This window comes from Biomphalaria glabrata, chromosome 2 (genome assembly GCF_947242115.1).
Source record: "Biomphalaria glabrata chromosome 2, xgBioGlab47.1, whole genome shotgun sequence".
Taxonomy (NCBI): Eukaryota; Metazoa; Mollusca; class Gastropoda; family Planorbidae; genus Biomphalaria; species Biomphalaria glabrata.
Genome location: NC_074712.1, coordinates 9,823,877 through 9,838,391, shown reverse-complemented (window position 1 = coordinate 9,838,391; position 14,515 = coordinate 9,823,877). Strand labels below are relative to the sequence as shown.

At 35.1% G+C, this 14,515-nt stretch overlaps 1 protein-coding gene across 2 annotated transcripts; it reads right to left on the bottom strand.

Annotated features, from left to right (window-relative positions):
- Nucleotides 1-921: 921 nt before the first annotated feature.
- Nucleotides 922-14,503, bottom strand: LOC106063670 (NADPH:adrenodoxin oxidoreductase, mitochondrial-like). 2 transcript variants are annotated; one of them, XM_056019061.1, is made up of 12 exons: nucleotides 14,254-14,503; nucleotides 13,625-13,837; nucleotides 13,350-13,445; nucleotides 12,579-12,701; nucleotides 12,300-12,413; nucleotides 11,540-11,641; nucleotides 8,934-9,126; nucleotides 6,194-6,387; nucleotides 5,567-5,632; nucleotides 4,729-4,837; nucleotides 3,654-3,824; nucleotides 922-2,071 (listed from the first exon to the last, which is right to left on the bottom strand). In XM_056019061.1, the coding sequence occupies exons 2-12, from the start codon at nucleotides 13,832-13,834 to the stop codon at nucleotides 1,947-1,949; spliced, it is 1,503 nt and encodes a 500-aa protein (XP_055875036.1). In that variant the 5' UTR covers nucleotides 13,835-13,837; nucleotides 14,254-14,503; the 3' UTR covers nucleotides 922-1,946. The 2 variants fall into 2 exon arrangements, with proteins under 2 accessions (XP_055875036.1, XP_055875037.1); XM_056019062.1 differs by lacking the exon at nucleotides 14,254-14,503 and adding an exon at nucleotides 14,135-14,153.
- Nucleotides 14,504-14,515: the final 12 nt, after the last annotated feature.

Below are 14,515 nucleotides of genomic sequence, written 5' to 3'. Positions count from 1 at the left end.
GTTTTGTTTCTTGATTGTTAACGTCACAGACGCTAATATATAGGCCTAACAATTATTGATATTTTAGCGGCCCACGAAAGGAGAAAAGATGCTTTCAGCCGTTATTAGTTTTGTGTGCTCTGTCTGTCTGTCACGTTTTAATCTCAAAAAAGGAGAAAGATATTGAAAATACAATTTCATTTTCTCTCAAGCTTGATAAGTTTAGTTGCTACAGCCAATATTGAAGAGATGTCGAAACCAACCTGCATTTTTTTTTTTTTTTTTTTACCAAATAGCAGATTTATGGGTAGACCCACTTCAGTCCACATCGAGTTTGTGTGACAACACAAACTCTCTTAGTAATCTTGTTATTATTTAATTAAAAAAAAATACTTTTAATGTGATCACATTATTTTTAACAATATTTTTTTTGAACTTTGTAGAAATATTTAGTAGAAATATTACAATTCTGTAAAATTAAATTTTCTGTTTTAAAATCAAACTATTTTGTAAGGAAAAACTGGAAAGTCAAAGAAAAGAAAAATGCAATTGACCACTTCTTTTCACAGTCATCAAACACAGGGCAATTTTGTGCAGTAACTATTTTACAAGTTAGGCCAACATACTAAAATACTAACAAACAACTATCACAATATTTTTTTAAACAATTTTAATACTAAGCATCTTTCTTTTCAATTACTTAGAGGTGACCATAAACACTACTTGCTTTAGCAAGGCAGTTATCTTCTCTTGAAAGTGATGGATACTGAGCTAGCCAGCTATGTAAGATGGTCTACCCCGTTGAGGGAGTGTCCATTCATGGTGATCTTTGGAGCTGAGTATATTTTATTGGGCGCATCCTGAAACATGACTTCTGTTTTCCAGTATGGAAAGAGAAATTAACATATCCTACAAATAATACAATAGTAATTGACAAACAAGCAGAAAGAAAATCTCTATTAGGAACTCAACAATTATAAGTTTCCATTTTCATCTGCTTTCACCTTCACGTAGAAATAGTTCACAATTATTGCCTCCTAATGGAATGCCGATGTCGGTGTCTCTAGTGCATTTTTAGACAGATACATTTCATTTAATCACATTTAAGCCTAAAGAAGTGAACAGCACTCAGCAACAAATTATAGAATCAAATGATATGAAGTTGATAAATGGCAAAGACAAATTAAAAAAAAAAAAAATGAACACAAGTTTTAGGAATCTCTCTAAAAAATGAAGATGTAGGACATGGTAGAAAATATTGCAATGGCTATGTCTTGAAAACATTGTCTACTACTTATCCCTGATTTACCTCCCTTATAAGAGCAGAAAGACACATCAGGCAACAAAGAGAAATAGTCCAAGATTCTAAAATGAAATGAAATGAAATGAGAAGTCGCAGCAATAATGTCCCACATCACTTAGAACAGAAATTAAAATCAAATTCTCCAGTAACAATAACAACAACAAAATTACTCACAAGGCAAACAAGAAAATGTCACATCAGACACAGAGGGTTGAAAAACTTTGAAAAATGTTTTTGAAGGCCTCTCTTAATAACATCATATAATAGGTCACATCGTACAAAATAAAATATTACATAAATATGCTACAACCAATATGCTACAACTGAAAAAAAAAAATGTGTCAACAAAAATGACAAATGTCAAAAACATAGATGTCACATTTCAATCCTTTATACAGCTACAAAAATATAGAAAAATGAGCAAAATCTTCACACAAACAAAACGACATCATGCATTTCTGTTATTTTCACATATTACAGCTATCCCAGAGTGCACTGTAATCTAAAGTATCACAGTTCATCTGATAAGGCACTAACCTCACTTGAGAATTTTTCATGCAAACTTTTGCAAACATTTTTTTTTAATTTATGGTTTGTTAAATCTGAACACCAAATTCTATAAATAACAATAAATAGCAGGTTTGTAAATATGTAGAACAAAATATTAACTACTTCTTGCGATGCTCAACATTTGCTGTACATCGATGAGCTTTTCTCTTGGCTTCCCCACAAGTTCACCAGCGGCACATTCTGCTTGGTCAATTTTCAACCAATCAGAAAATGTCACAGCTAAGAAGAAAGGGAGAGAAAAATTTTTTTAATAACAATTAAAGAAAAAAAATCTGTTTTTTTGTGACTAATAGTTCATAAGGTTGGTGACCAGAACAACAGTCTTAATAATAATAATAATTTTATTAATAAAGCGCTGTTAACAAACAAAATGTAGGCTTAAGGCACTGTAATAACATTACAAACACAAACACAACAGCTAAATGACAATTAATCTAAAAAAGTTTTAAACAGATAGGTCTTAATGTTCTTCTTAAAAGTGCTGTCTTATAAGTTTCGGAGGCTTACATTCTAGTCCAAAACTTCTAAAGGACAGCAAGGGATGGAAGTGAACAGGATTCAAATTAGGAATAATTGTAGTCACAGTCCAAATGGCATATCAAGCGACCAGGTGCAGTTTGCGCACTGGACTGTCATTCATACTTATCGATGGTCCCGGATTCAAATCCTGCCCGCTCCCATCCCCCATCGTCCTGCAAGAGGTTTGGACTAGGAAGTAAATTATCTTCAACTCTGAAGAAACATCCAAAACAAATAAAACATTTTACCTAACAGATGATACTCTATGAGCATGTGTGTCATTTCTTTATTCCAAAGTAAAGAGGCTCACCAGGATTTAAAACCAAAATTTTTTTAGCTTAAAAAACTTATACCCAATCATTAAGTCACAATGACTTGACTTAATCCTTTTGACTCCCAGTGGAGCATAGATCACATTGGACTCTGTTCTGGGCAATTCCTCTCAGCTGGGTCCATGTCCATGCTGTTGTCTTTGCCTCTTGGTCTACAGATCTTATCCATATTTGCTTTAGTCTTCCAGTCTTTCTCTTCCCCTATGGGTTCCAGTCTAGGGACTGTCTTGCATTGCTTTCTGGGTTGTTTTTTTGTAAAGTATGCCCAATCCAACCCCATTTGTGTTTTCTGATTTCTTGCTCTATTGGTGTTTGCTGGGTTGTTTCCCACGAGTTATTGTTACAATATTTCTCATTAAAAAAAAAAAAAGTTATAAAAAGAAATGAGGCAAAAGTATACCCAACAAATGAACAAATGTAGCATTAAAGAAGATGATGTAGTCATCTATTTGTACTAGTACTGTGTTCCTGTAAGGGCTTTCTTTCTAAGAACCAACCTTCTTATCTTATCTTATGTAATACAAACGTTACTTCAAAAAAGAAGATGATTATGTCCTACGCGTCATGCAATTAGTCATGCATACTAATATTAAAAAATGAGCTTAAAATATTGTCAAAAGTTCATATAGATGTTATAAGTTATATATAGTAAAATGATTGTTTTCATTTTCTTTAACTCCTCCTGAGTAATATGTCTTGGTCTCCTCAACCAACAAACACAAAGGTTGCATTGACTAGTAGAAGACATCATTGAAAATCTCAACTTAGTACTAACACATAGACCAATACATTGGTTTTTGTAGAAAGAAACAATTTTAGAATTAATGTCTGCCAGTTGTTTAGGAGGAGGTGGGAAAATGTTAATGGAAGACCAGGAATGGCAAAATTGAAAATTAAAATAATGAATGAAGGGTTACAAAAGGCTTGGAACCACTTATTATTCTGTTTACCTTTGTCTTTAATTTGAGCCACCAAGTTTTCTCTTTTACTCCTTTCCTTACACAAAAGAGTTCCATTTTCAATATCCTCTAAAACCACTTTTCCTGTTTCGAAGGCATCGCTCATAGTGCCTAAGATGACTCCAACGGGACCATTGGCTGACCACCCAGTACAGTATAAGCCTGGTCATAAGAAAATATTGACTAAAAAACTCAATTTACTCTTTGTGAAACAAGTTAAACAAATCAATGCTAAAACTCAAACTCCACACACTTTATAAATTACATGTTATAAGATAGTGAAAAAGAAACATTCCCTAAATGTTCAAAGTGAAGGTCAAGTAAAGGAAGTGAGTTCACCCATTCATACGGCAAACAATTAATGAGGGCTTAATATAGCTAGCGGAGGCATGGTGGCTGAGTGGTAAAGTGCTTGGCTTCCAAACTGGGGGTCCTTGGTTCGAATCATGGTGAAGACTGGAATTTTTAATTTTGGGATCAATGGGCGCCTCTGAGTCAACCAAGCTCTAATGGCTACCTAACATTAGTTAGGTAAAAGTAAAGGCGGTTGGTCATTGTGCTTGCCACATGACACCCTCATTAACCGTGGGCCACAGAAATAGATGAACTTTACATCATCTGCCCAATAGATTGCAAGGTCTGAAAGGGGAACTTTATCTTTTTTTTTTTCTAATATGACTAGCACAACATTTTTTACTTTGCTAAGTTTCGGTCACATGCTAATTAAAAGGTAGGCAATACTAGTATGAATCCTAAACCCAACTTCAGGATTATTAGAGTGAGTTTTTTAAATTAGCATCTGACTTTAAACCTAAATCTAGCATCTGGTGAAATTTAAATCTGTGTCATTATTGCGCTTTGCACTGTCCACCAACTTACTTAAGTTACTTATGGGCCAGTTGCAAACCAGTAGCTTCTTTGTAAAAGAAATTGTGAGGTAAATGTGATTGAAAGTTTAAAAAATCAAAATGATTGTAAAATTTATTACTGCCCCCTCCCCCTTGTTTTCTCACTAGACTCAATCCCACCACACATTTTTTTTCCTCCATAATTTCTAAAGCCTCACCTTTGTTGTTGTGAACTCTAGATTGCTGGTGCTGTATTACACCTTTGTTTTCATCGAATGGTAACGTGTTATCTAGTGGTAAGCTTCTATAGCCAATACTTCTCAAAACCTGCAAGTTAAAGGAGTAAAGATTAGATATTATTTAAAATCTTTTTCCAAACCCTCCTTAAATTTGTCCAAACCAAAGACACAATATAAAAATAAACTTCTGTAAAACTATTCTTCTAAACCACATTGTTATAAATGAGCTGGGTGCACAGGCCTTTTAAGCAAGGCCAACCAGCTCATGTGACTGATGTCAGCATACTTGTGTAATGTACATGTGTAAATAAATTGGCACGTAAATTGCTTTGAGATATGGTCAAATACTCTTCCAGAATGGATTTGCAACTGACTAGTGATATTTCTGCGAACTTCCAGAAGCTTCGGGAACCTTATAAAAGCCAGAGACAGTAAGCACAAGCTAGGTTTCAGTGTAGCTTCGTACAGTTCAGTGAAGCAATTGTAAAGTCTTCTATAATACAGTGTACAGTAATCAAGCTCTATTTTTTTTTAAGTAAAAATAAAGACATGAAATTCTAATTAGATTTGTCAAACTCTTTGAATTGATTGTGTGTGTGTGTCACTAGGTAGAGAAACTCAACAGTTTTCCAGTTAAAAGTAAAAAAACATTGAAAGCATGTAACACTATTACTTTGTTATGAAAGATAAACAAAAAATAATAATTCATTTGAATCACAAATCCAAAGATATGATATAAGCTAATCCTCCCTGATACACTGTAGAGGAACTTTGCTTAATATCTGTAAAAGTGATGAACATTAATTTATGTGCTTACCAGGCCACAGTTGATTGTCTCAACACTGTCTGTTGGTACAGCTTTTTGAGTCTCTAAGTTATCTCCCTGAGCACACAAAAAAAATACTGCAAATGAAAGTCTTTCATAAACTATAATAAAACACAAGTCATGATGCACCTTATCTTATAAATACAGACGTTACTTCAAAAAAGAAGATGATTACCAAAATAGAAATCAATCAGGTCTCTGTTGTATGTATCAATGTGCTTTAATGTTTTAAGCAGGGGAGAACACTTGGAATACAAATATACATTTTTATATTAGGATCCCTTTTCCCTCTAGAGAGTTATCTACATTAAGACTATGGCAGTTGATTTGATGATAAGATTAAAGAGTTACACTTATTTAGACTAAGACTAAAGATGACAGGGGAGCACTAACCCTACCAATAAAACCCACCTGAAGCTTGTTTGAGTTGACAGGGGAGCACTAACCCTACCAATAAAACCCACCTGAAGCTTGTTTGAGTTGACAGGGGAACACTAACCCTACCAATAAAACCCACCTGAAGCTTGTTTGAGTTGACAGGGGAGCACTAACCCTACCAATAAAACCCACCTGAAGCTTGTTTGAGTTGACAGGGGAACAAGAACCCTGATCACTTACCTGAAGCTTGTTGACAATGAATTTTACACCTCCAACTTTGCCCCCAGCAGTCTGACATATCTCAACAGGACTTCTCAGGAACACTAATCTCCACTCCCTGCTGGCCTGCGCCCAGAGCTGGGCCATTTCAGGGCTAGGCGCTACTGCAGATTTAAACATCAGCTCTGTCAGACGTCTCCTTGGCCTTGGAATGTCTACAAAATATATATTATGACAACGTGCATTTGTTCATGTGTAATTTTAAATGTATCCCACATCTACAATTTTGTATGTGGACTTTCGTTGTTGTCCAATGTTCAAAGTTGTTACTCAGCGGAACCTGATGAAAAATTAGCTGACATATATTATGTGATTTGTTATCTCCCTTTGCCTGATTATTATTGAGATGTCTTGAATGGCCTAAGTTTTCAACAATCCTTCAGAATTGAAACTTAGTATGACCTAGCCCCAACCTCCAGCAGGATTGGGCAGTGTTTGCCACTTTGCCAGGCAGTCATTCAAAGCCACTTTGACTGTTTATTTTTCATGTGTAATTTTTCACTGGAAGCACGGTGGCTGAGTGGTAAAGAACTTGGCTTCCAAACTGGGGGTCCCAGGGTCAAACCCTGGTGAAGACTGAGATTTTTAATTTCGGGATCTTAAGGGCACCTCTGAATCCTACCAGCTCTAATGGGTACATAACATTAGTTGGGAAACGTAAAGACATTTGGTCGTTGTGCTGACCCTATGACAAACTCGTTAACTGTGGGCCACAGAAACAGATGACCTTTACATCATCTAACTATAGATGGCAAGGTCTGAAAGAGGAACTAATTTTTAACCATAGAAAACAAATTTTAAAATTAACCACTCAGAATTACAATTTATAAGCACACCTTGGGCATAGCCGGGATAGAGGGTCACCCCCCCCCCCCCCCGCCCCCGGAGGGAATAGGGGGTGGGAATTTAGTGACTGATTTTTCGCTTTGATTTTGTATATTTTATGAGAGATTTTAATACTAAACCATCACTTGAAGCAGCGCAGTCAAGGGGGTTTTGAGTTTAAAACCCCATACCAGGGGGTTTTGCAGTTAAATCCCCCTCTTCTATAAAACAAAAAAAAATAATTTTGTAAGCGACCATTCCCAAATTAAAAGAGCAAAGCTAATGGGGGCTTTTGATTTTAAAACACCCTCTTCAATGTAAGACTATCAATACATCAGTCACCAGATTCTATGAGCGTAGCCAAGAGAGGTTTTGCGTTTTAAAAAAACCTCCAGCGAAGTTTGCAGCTAAAAACCATCTCTTTACATTAAAAAAAGCAAAATATACACACAAAATTCTATAAGCGTAGCCAAAGGGGTTTTGAGTTTAAACTCCCCTTCAGCGGTGTTTGAAGCTAAAAAAAATACCTCTTCAATATAAAAAAAAGCAAAATTCACGCTTAAAATTCTATGAACATAGCCAAGCCAAGGTTGTTTTTTTTTGGGGGGGAGGGGGGGGGGTGAGTTTAAAACCCCCTCCTCCAGAGGGCTTTTTTTTAAAGTTTAAAACTCCTCCAGATGGTTATTGAGTTTAAAATCCCCCTACAAAGATTTTTGAGGTTGAAAACCTCTCTCTTCAATATTATTCTAAAGCAAAATAAATTTACCAAATTCTACGAGCGTAGCTAAATGGGTTTTGAATTTGTTTAAAAATAACTCCATAGATTTTTTAGTTTAAAACCCCCAAACAGATGATTTTGGCGATAAAACTTCCCTTTTCGAAATAAAATCTAAAGCAAACTACAGTCACCTAATTCTACGAGTGTAGCCAAGAGAGGTTACAAATTTCTACCAGTGACAGGGTTCCATTAATAAAGTGCAGTGAATAGTCATGTGCCAAAATTGAAAAAGACTAAATGTGGCTCAACAAAGATGGCTGATGGATTTTAGGAGTCAATTATAGAGATCGGGTCTTAATCAAGGAAATCCTTTGCCGAACTAAGAGTCGACACCTTTGTAAAGTTGTGACAGATCATTGCATGAGGTTTGCACGACATGTTTTCTGACACAATGAATTGCGCATAATGACATATAGACCATTACGAGGAAAGCGCAAACAGGGAAATCCTAGTATAACTTGCTGCCACACTTTCATTCATGGAGAACCTCAGAGCAGATGGGAAGAGGCTTCAGACATTGCCAGTGACAGATTTTTGTAGAAGCAGCTTGCCTCCCAATGCGTCAAACAGTGCCTGAGTATCTAAGTAAGTAAGAAGGGCAGATTAGGTCTTTGAAATAAAACTTTTTAATAGCAGGATAATGCACTGTAGATACCTCAGAATATGCATTTTGTTGGCTTTCATACCGGAAATAGTGTTTGGTGGCAGGGCTTCGCCCTGAACCCCGCTGGGTAACCTCACAGCGCTCCCCTAGACCCCCCTTGCTGACAAAGGCGGGGAGTCAAAAATGTTTCCACTAACTCCAGGAAGAACCTATCCTAGTGTATAATAAATGTCTTCCTAAAGAATGAAAGGTCAGAATGTAATAAAGATTAATTATGTATACACACACATATATATATTTATATATTTGGGTGGGGGGGGGGAAAGAGAAAAAATACTCCCCCAAAACCCTCCCCCGACAAAAAATCCTGGCTATGCCCATGAAGCACACACACACACAAAATAACCACTTGAATAAATTCAGTTCCACACTTTCTTTTTATCTGCCTAGATTTTCAAACACATTAATAACAATCAAAAATTGTATCTATTAACCTTGAATGATTTTGTCTAGTCCTTCTACATCTGAAGGTTGAATGATGGTCCTTGTGTTAGAAAGGTTGATCATTTCTCTTAACTCTTTGATTGTAAAAGCCACTTGCAGAGGGCCTCTCCTACCAACAATGTAAACTTTCTGAATCCTACTTTTGCGCAGAATTTCAAGGGAATGTTCTGTAATATCAGTTTTCTGACAAGAACATTTTGTATCCAGTTTTTAAAAAATTCCAAAAACATTTTTCTAATGTAAGAAATAAGGAGACTAAAATAATAATTATTGTCCTCAAATAGAAATGTAGAAACATACATCAATGAACAAGAAATTCAGTTGCAAATATGTAAATGGTAACAATAGTATAATGGAAATGTAAACTTCTTTCCACTGTAATGATCTTAAGGGTAGCAAAAACATGGTCAAACCATTTCTGTCGTCATCAGAGTAATATTAAAATTGTTGTAATAATGTGATCAACACATTGAGTAGCCATCATTTTTTTACTCAAGCACTTCTTTGGATTTGTTCATTCCATCTAACCCAAGGGTTCTCAACCTGTGGGTTGCAACCCTTTTGGGGGTCCAATTACAATTTTCGAGGGGTGGGGTGGGGAGGCTATTTTCATCTGAAGTTTTTATATATATATATATATTTTGTGTGTCTCTAACATGTTGTAACAAGCATATTTGTGCTATAGTCGATATACCTTTATATTTTAAATGCCATAGGATTTAGAAAATTATTCATATTACATTGTTATTAAATAAATTATGAAATGATCGTCAAGTATCAACAAAATAAAAAGTGGGAATAACAAAGGTAGATCTAAGAACACGGACGTATAGCTAGGGGATACGAATGACACTTTACGTGAATGTATAATCATTGAATGGATACGTGATTTTTATTGTTAGTTACTTTTTTCTTTTTTTTATTCAAAAATATTTGTTGCAGACCACATCTTCGTTGTAGCAGAAAACTTTTTCAACAATTGAAATTATTGTCCATCAAATGCATCATAACGCCATTGCAGGATGAAACATTTCTAGGGAGAAGATCTCATCACTTCGTGAAGAAAATGTAACACTAGCTAAATCACATTGACCTAAGCCAATGAATGAAAAAAAAATGGTAGGGGGTCGCCCCCTAGTGGAAAATTGTAAATGGGGGTCGCGGAGCTCAAAAGGTTGAGAACTGTTGATCTAACTCAAACCTCCTACAGGATGGCAGCAGACACGGTAATGAACTAAGGATCATTTTGACAACATTCAAAAGCACATACCACACAACTAGGAGTTAGCGAGTCAGCTTGACTGATTCCAAAATAAAAATCCCAACAATTTTAAGAATCAAATCTGCACTGCTTAAGAGTTTTCCCAACTAGTTTTTTTTATGTGTCAATTTTAAGCTCTGAACTTATAAGTAGTTTTATTTATTTGCATATTTATAGTCAAATAATATGTTTTAATTTGGATTATTACAAGCTTATTGATTTCATCAAATAGTCATGGTATTCAACTATTTCATAAACAAATAAAGGGGTCACAGAAAAGAATAATTCTAAAAAAAGGGTGTAGAATAATGTAATCACCTAGAAAAGTCATGTTGGGAGACTATAAAAGAAAAACAATGCAGATATGGGGGTAGTCAGTCAGTGATCAGTATTATAGTTGGTTAATAGTTATCAGGTGGCATGGTGGCAGAGTGTTTGGCTTCCAAACTTGGGATCTAGGGTTTGAATCTCGGTGAAGACTGGGATTTTGAATTTCAGGATTTTTAGGGTACACGACTTTAGTTGGGGAAAGTAAACACGGTTGGTCATTGTGCTGGCCATGTGACTGCTTGTTAATCGTTAGCCAAAGAAACAAATCACCTTAACATCATCTGTACTATAGATAGCAAGGTCTGAAAGGGAAACTTCACTTAATAGTTATCAGTCATTACTTTATGTTCATTGCGCTTTACTTAGTATTAATAGCTTTTAGCCAGTCTTTTTTTTACTACTTATATGATTTGAACAAGTGATTTGTGTTGGAGTATTTATTTCACTGGATTGAGTTTGAAGATATTAAACTCAAGTCAAATTGCATTCAACATTGAGTTTCTTTAAAATTACTATTGAGGCACCTCCAAACATTCTTAGGTTACTTTAATTTGAGAGACAAAAATCTAAATGATAGTGTGAACAACACAAATCTCAGACTAATTCTGTGACAGAATTAATAGCTGCACTTGTTCAAGTCAAGATACTTATAAAATATTGGAAGTTTTCAAGATACTTATAAAATGTTGGTTTGTGTCAAGATACTTCTAAAATGTTGGTATGTGTCAAGCAGTGACATAGCTAGGAATTTGCCATCATTAGGGAGCCCCCCCCGGGGGGGGGGGGGGGGGGGGGGGGGGGGGAGGCACTTGGCCTCTTTGGGGCCCCTGCATTTTGCATAATATTTAATATTTTAATGTAACAAAACATTTCTAACACTCATTTGGGGGCCCCCCTCAAGTGGGGGCCTGGGGGGATTTTTAAAATCTCCCCCCTCCGCAATCCACCCTAGCTACGCTACTGGGTGTCAAGATAGTTATAAAATGTTGGTAGGTGTCAAGATACCTCTAAAATGTTGGTAGGTGTCAAGAGAATACGAGCAACATCTACAGCAACATTGCCATGACCCAAGACAACCGCTGATTCACAGTCCAAGTCAACGGGCAGCTGGGGAGACAAGAGTACAGAATTGTGAGGTTCAATAAAAAAAAAAAACACTTAACATAACAATAATGAGCTAGCAGAGTCCTCAACTGCTGAAACAGAAAGCTCAGACTAGAATTCAAATCATAGATTCATGTGATTTGGACTGATCTTTAAAAATTTTATATAAAATATAATATGGCACTATTTGAAGCTTTCAAGAAAAACATCTCAGCTTAAAGTATAGCACAAGAGCAACAGATTTATTTATGTATTAAAAACTCCTGGATGTTATTGCATTCGAAATATACCAGACTTCAGAAAAATTCAAATTCTTTTTCCTTATTTCACCAGTAAATTGATTCACCACTGGGTGACCAGGAGGCATTGTGGCTAAGGGGTAAAGCGCTTGGCTTCCACCCAGCTCTAATGGGTACCTGACATTAGTTGTGGAAATTAAGATGGCTGTTGTTGTGCTGGCCATAAGACACCCTTGTTAACCGTGGGCCACAGAAAAAGATGAGCTTTACATCAACTGCCCTATAGATTGCATGGTCTGAAAGGGGAACTTTACTTTTTTTTACTGGGTGACCACGTCCTTGAATCGTTTCATTACCTAAACAAATTTTGTATGTAAATATAATTAAATTTAATGAACTAGGAATAATTAAATATCATTTACATTTTTATCATCTGGGTTCCCATTGTACCAGCCGACAAAAGATCTTGCAGATAAAACATTTGACAGATTTTCACCAGGTATCCCAAGCATTTTATCATCTGCTGCACCATAGCACTGGGAAACATTATGTTGCAAAGTTACAAAAACTGGTGCATTTAATAATGTTCAAGTAATTATAACAACTTTTAGTTGAGCTTTGTATGGTCAAGCTTTTTAGTAAACTAAATGTTCTGATTTATTTTTCTATTGAGCGATGAATGTACAGAGAAATACACTAACCAGAACCACAGCTGTATAAGAATCTCTCAAAGACTTCAATGATATGTCTTTGCCGACTTCGATATTTCCAAAAAAGTGACATCTTTCATTCAAAGCAGTTTGTGTGAATGAGTTAATCACATTCTGTAGACATAGAAGACGGTATATATGAAAGAATATAACTTTGGTTGACACTAGAGGGCTCTACATAGAGCTAGATGGTACTAAATGACACAATTTTTTGTTATCAGAGAATTTTATCTACTTTTTTTAAAAAAAAAAAAGATTAAAACAATTAGATGTAGTTTAAAAATACATTTTAATTTTAAAATGATCCACATTCTTAGTAATTTTTTTGTTCTCAAATGTTTCTCAATGTTTTCAGACTCATTACGAAAACAATATTTTAGATCTTAATTTTATTCTTCATGCAGATTACCAATAAGATAAAGGACAGATGTATGGACATGCACAAACTGTGGCAAACTCTACCGCTACAGAATTGGCTTGATAAGTCACTCCAGATTCTGCCCTGTCTCAAGATGAAAACAAAGCCAGTGACTCACCTGGGCGCATCCATTGTCTTTTGAGACAGAAGGAGCCATATATATAAATGCCTTTGGTACAGTATAGTTTACTTGATATGGTGATCTAAAACTAAAGAATTTGATAGTTTAAAATATCTGAATTAAACTACAGATCAATTGACCAGACAGTGAGTTTTATCAATTTAAGTGTTTGAAAGTGATAGAGTTTTTTTTCTCAGTAAGGACTGGGTCAAACTGACTTTACCTTTACTTCAGGATGATCTGGTGCTACTCCAAACCTCACAAGACCAAACGGCACCGGAAGTTTTTCATAAATATCTACCACGATGTGAGGGTTGCCCTGAAAATTGTTAGAAAAAAAAAGGCTGGTCAAATAAATCAGTAAATTAAGTACTACTATTGGGCCTATGTAGTCATGCAAAATAAAATTTAATAAGGCATTCATCTGTAATCTTAAGACTCAAAGAAAATGCCTTCTATTATTATATGAACACCAAAAGAATCCAACATAAAACTTACCTTTAATAACTGTTGTGCTGCATAGTATCCTGCTGGGCCCCCACCAACTAAGGCAACATGTGGTTTAGCCTGTGAGAAAGTCCTTGAAGTTGATCTGGTCCGAGGTGAACTGACCAATCTCTGTAAAATAGATCCATTTGGCTGATCACATAAAAAGTGATTCAAAGTTTTAATTAAACTTCCTGACTGTCGCTTGACACCTCCAAACATTTTCTAGAAAAATCAAGAAACGTGCTTATTAATTTTTTGTTATGATCAGAAAAGAAAAAGGTGTACAAATGTATCTGCTTTCTGCTGATCCCTGATAGAAATAGATAACTCATCATAAGTGAGATCAACAGGTCAGGTTTAAGAATGTAAGATATTTTTTATTTGAAAATCTAAGTCTGGTATGATTATGAACTTATGAAGTAGAAATAGGTTTGAAGATACAAACTGAAGCTAAGACCTGAAACAATGAATAATTGAGTATAATCATTATAATGCAAACATATTGTCACTCTTACTCACTCATTTAGAGTCATTAACTTAGGCTGACTTAGCTCAACTTTTACTTTGAATACTTTTACTGAATTATAGAAACTAAGAATAATAGTTTAGTTAAGTTTGAACTTAGTCTAGTAACTTACTTTTAAGTTTTTAAATTTTAAATTAAAAGTTACTCCGAGTCTGAATCTAGATAGTAGATACTTTGTTTAGGACTAAGATAGATTAGTTTATAGTTATAGATTTTATTTTAGATTCAACAAGAACAATTAATCCAGATTCTAGATCTATATCTAGACTTAAGACAAGATCTAGAATCTAGAGGATCTATCATCTACTTAAAATTTTAAATCTACTAAAGAAAATTTAGCATTTCATTATGATCCATTAGATTAGTTTTGTTTA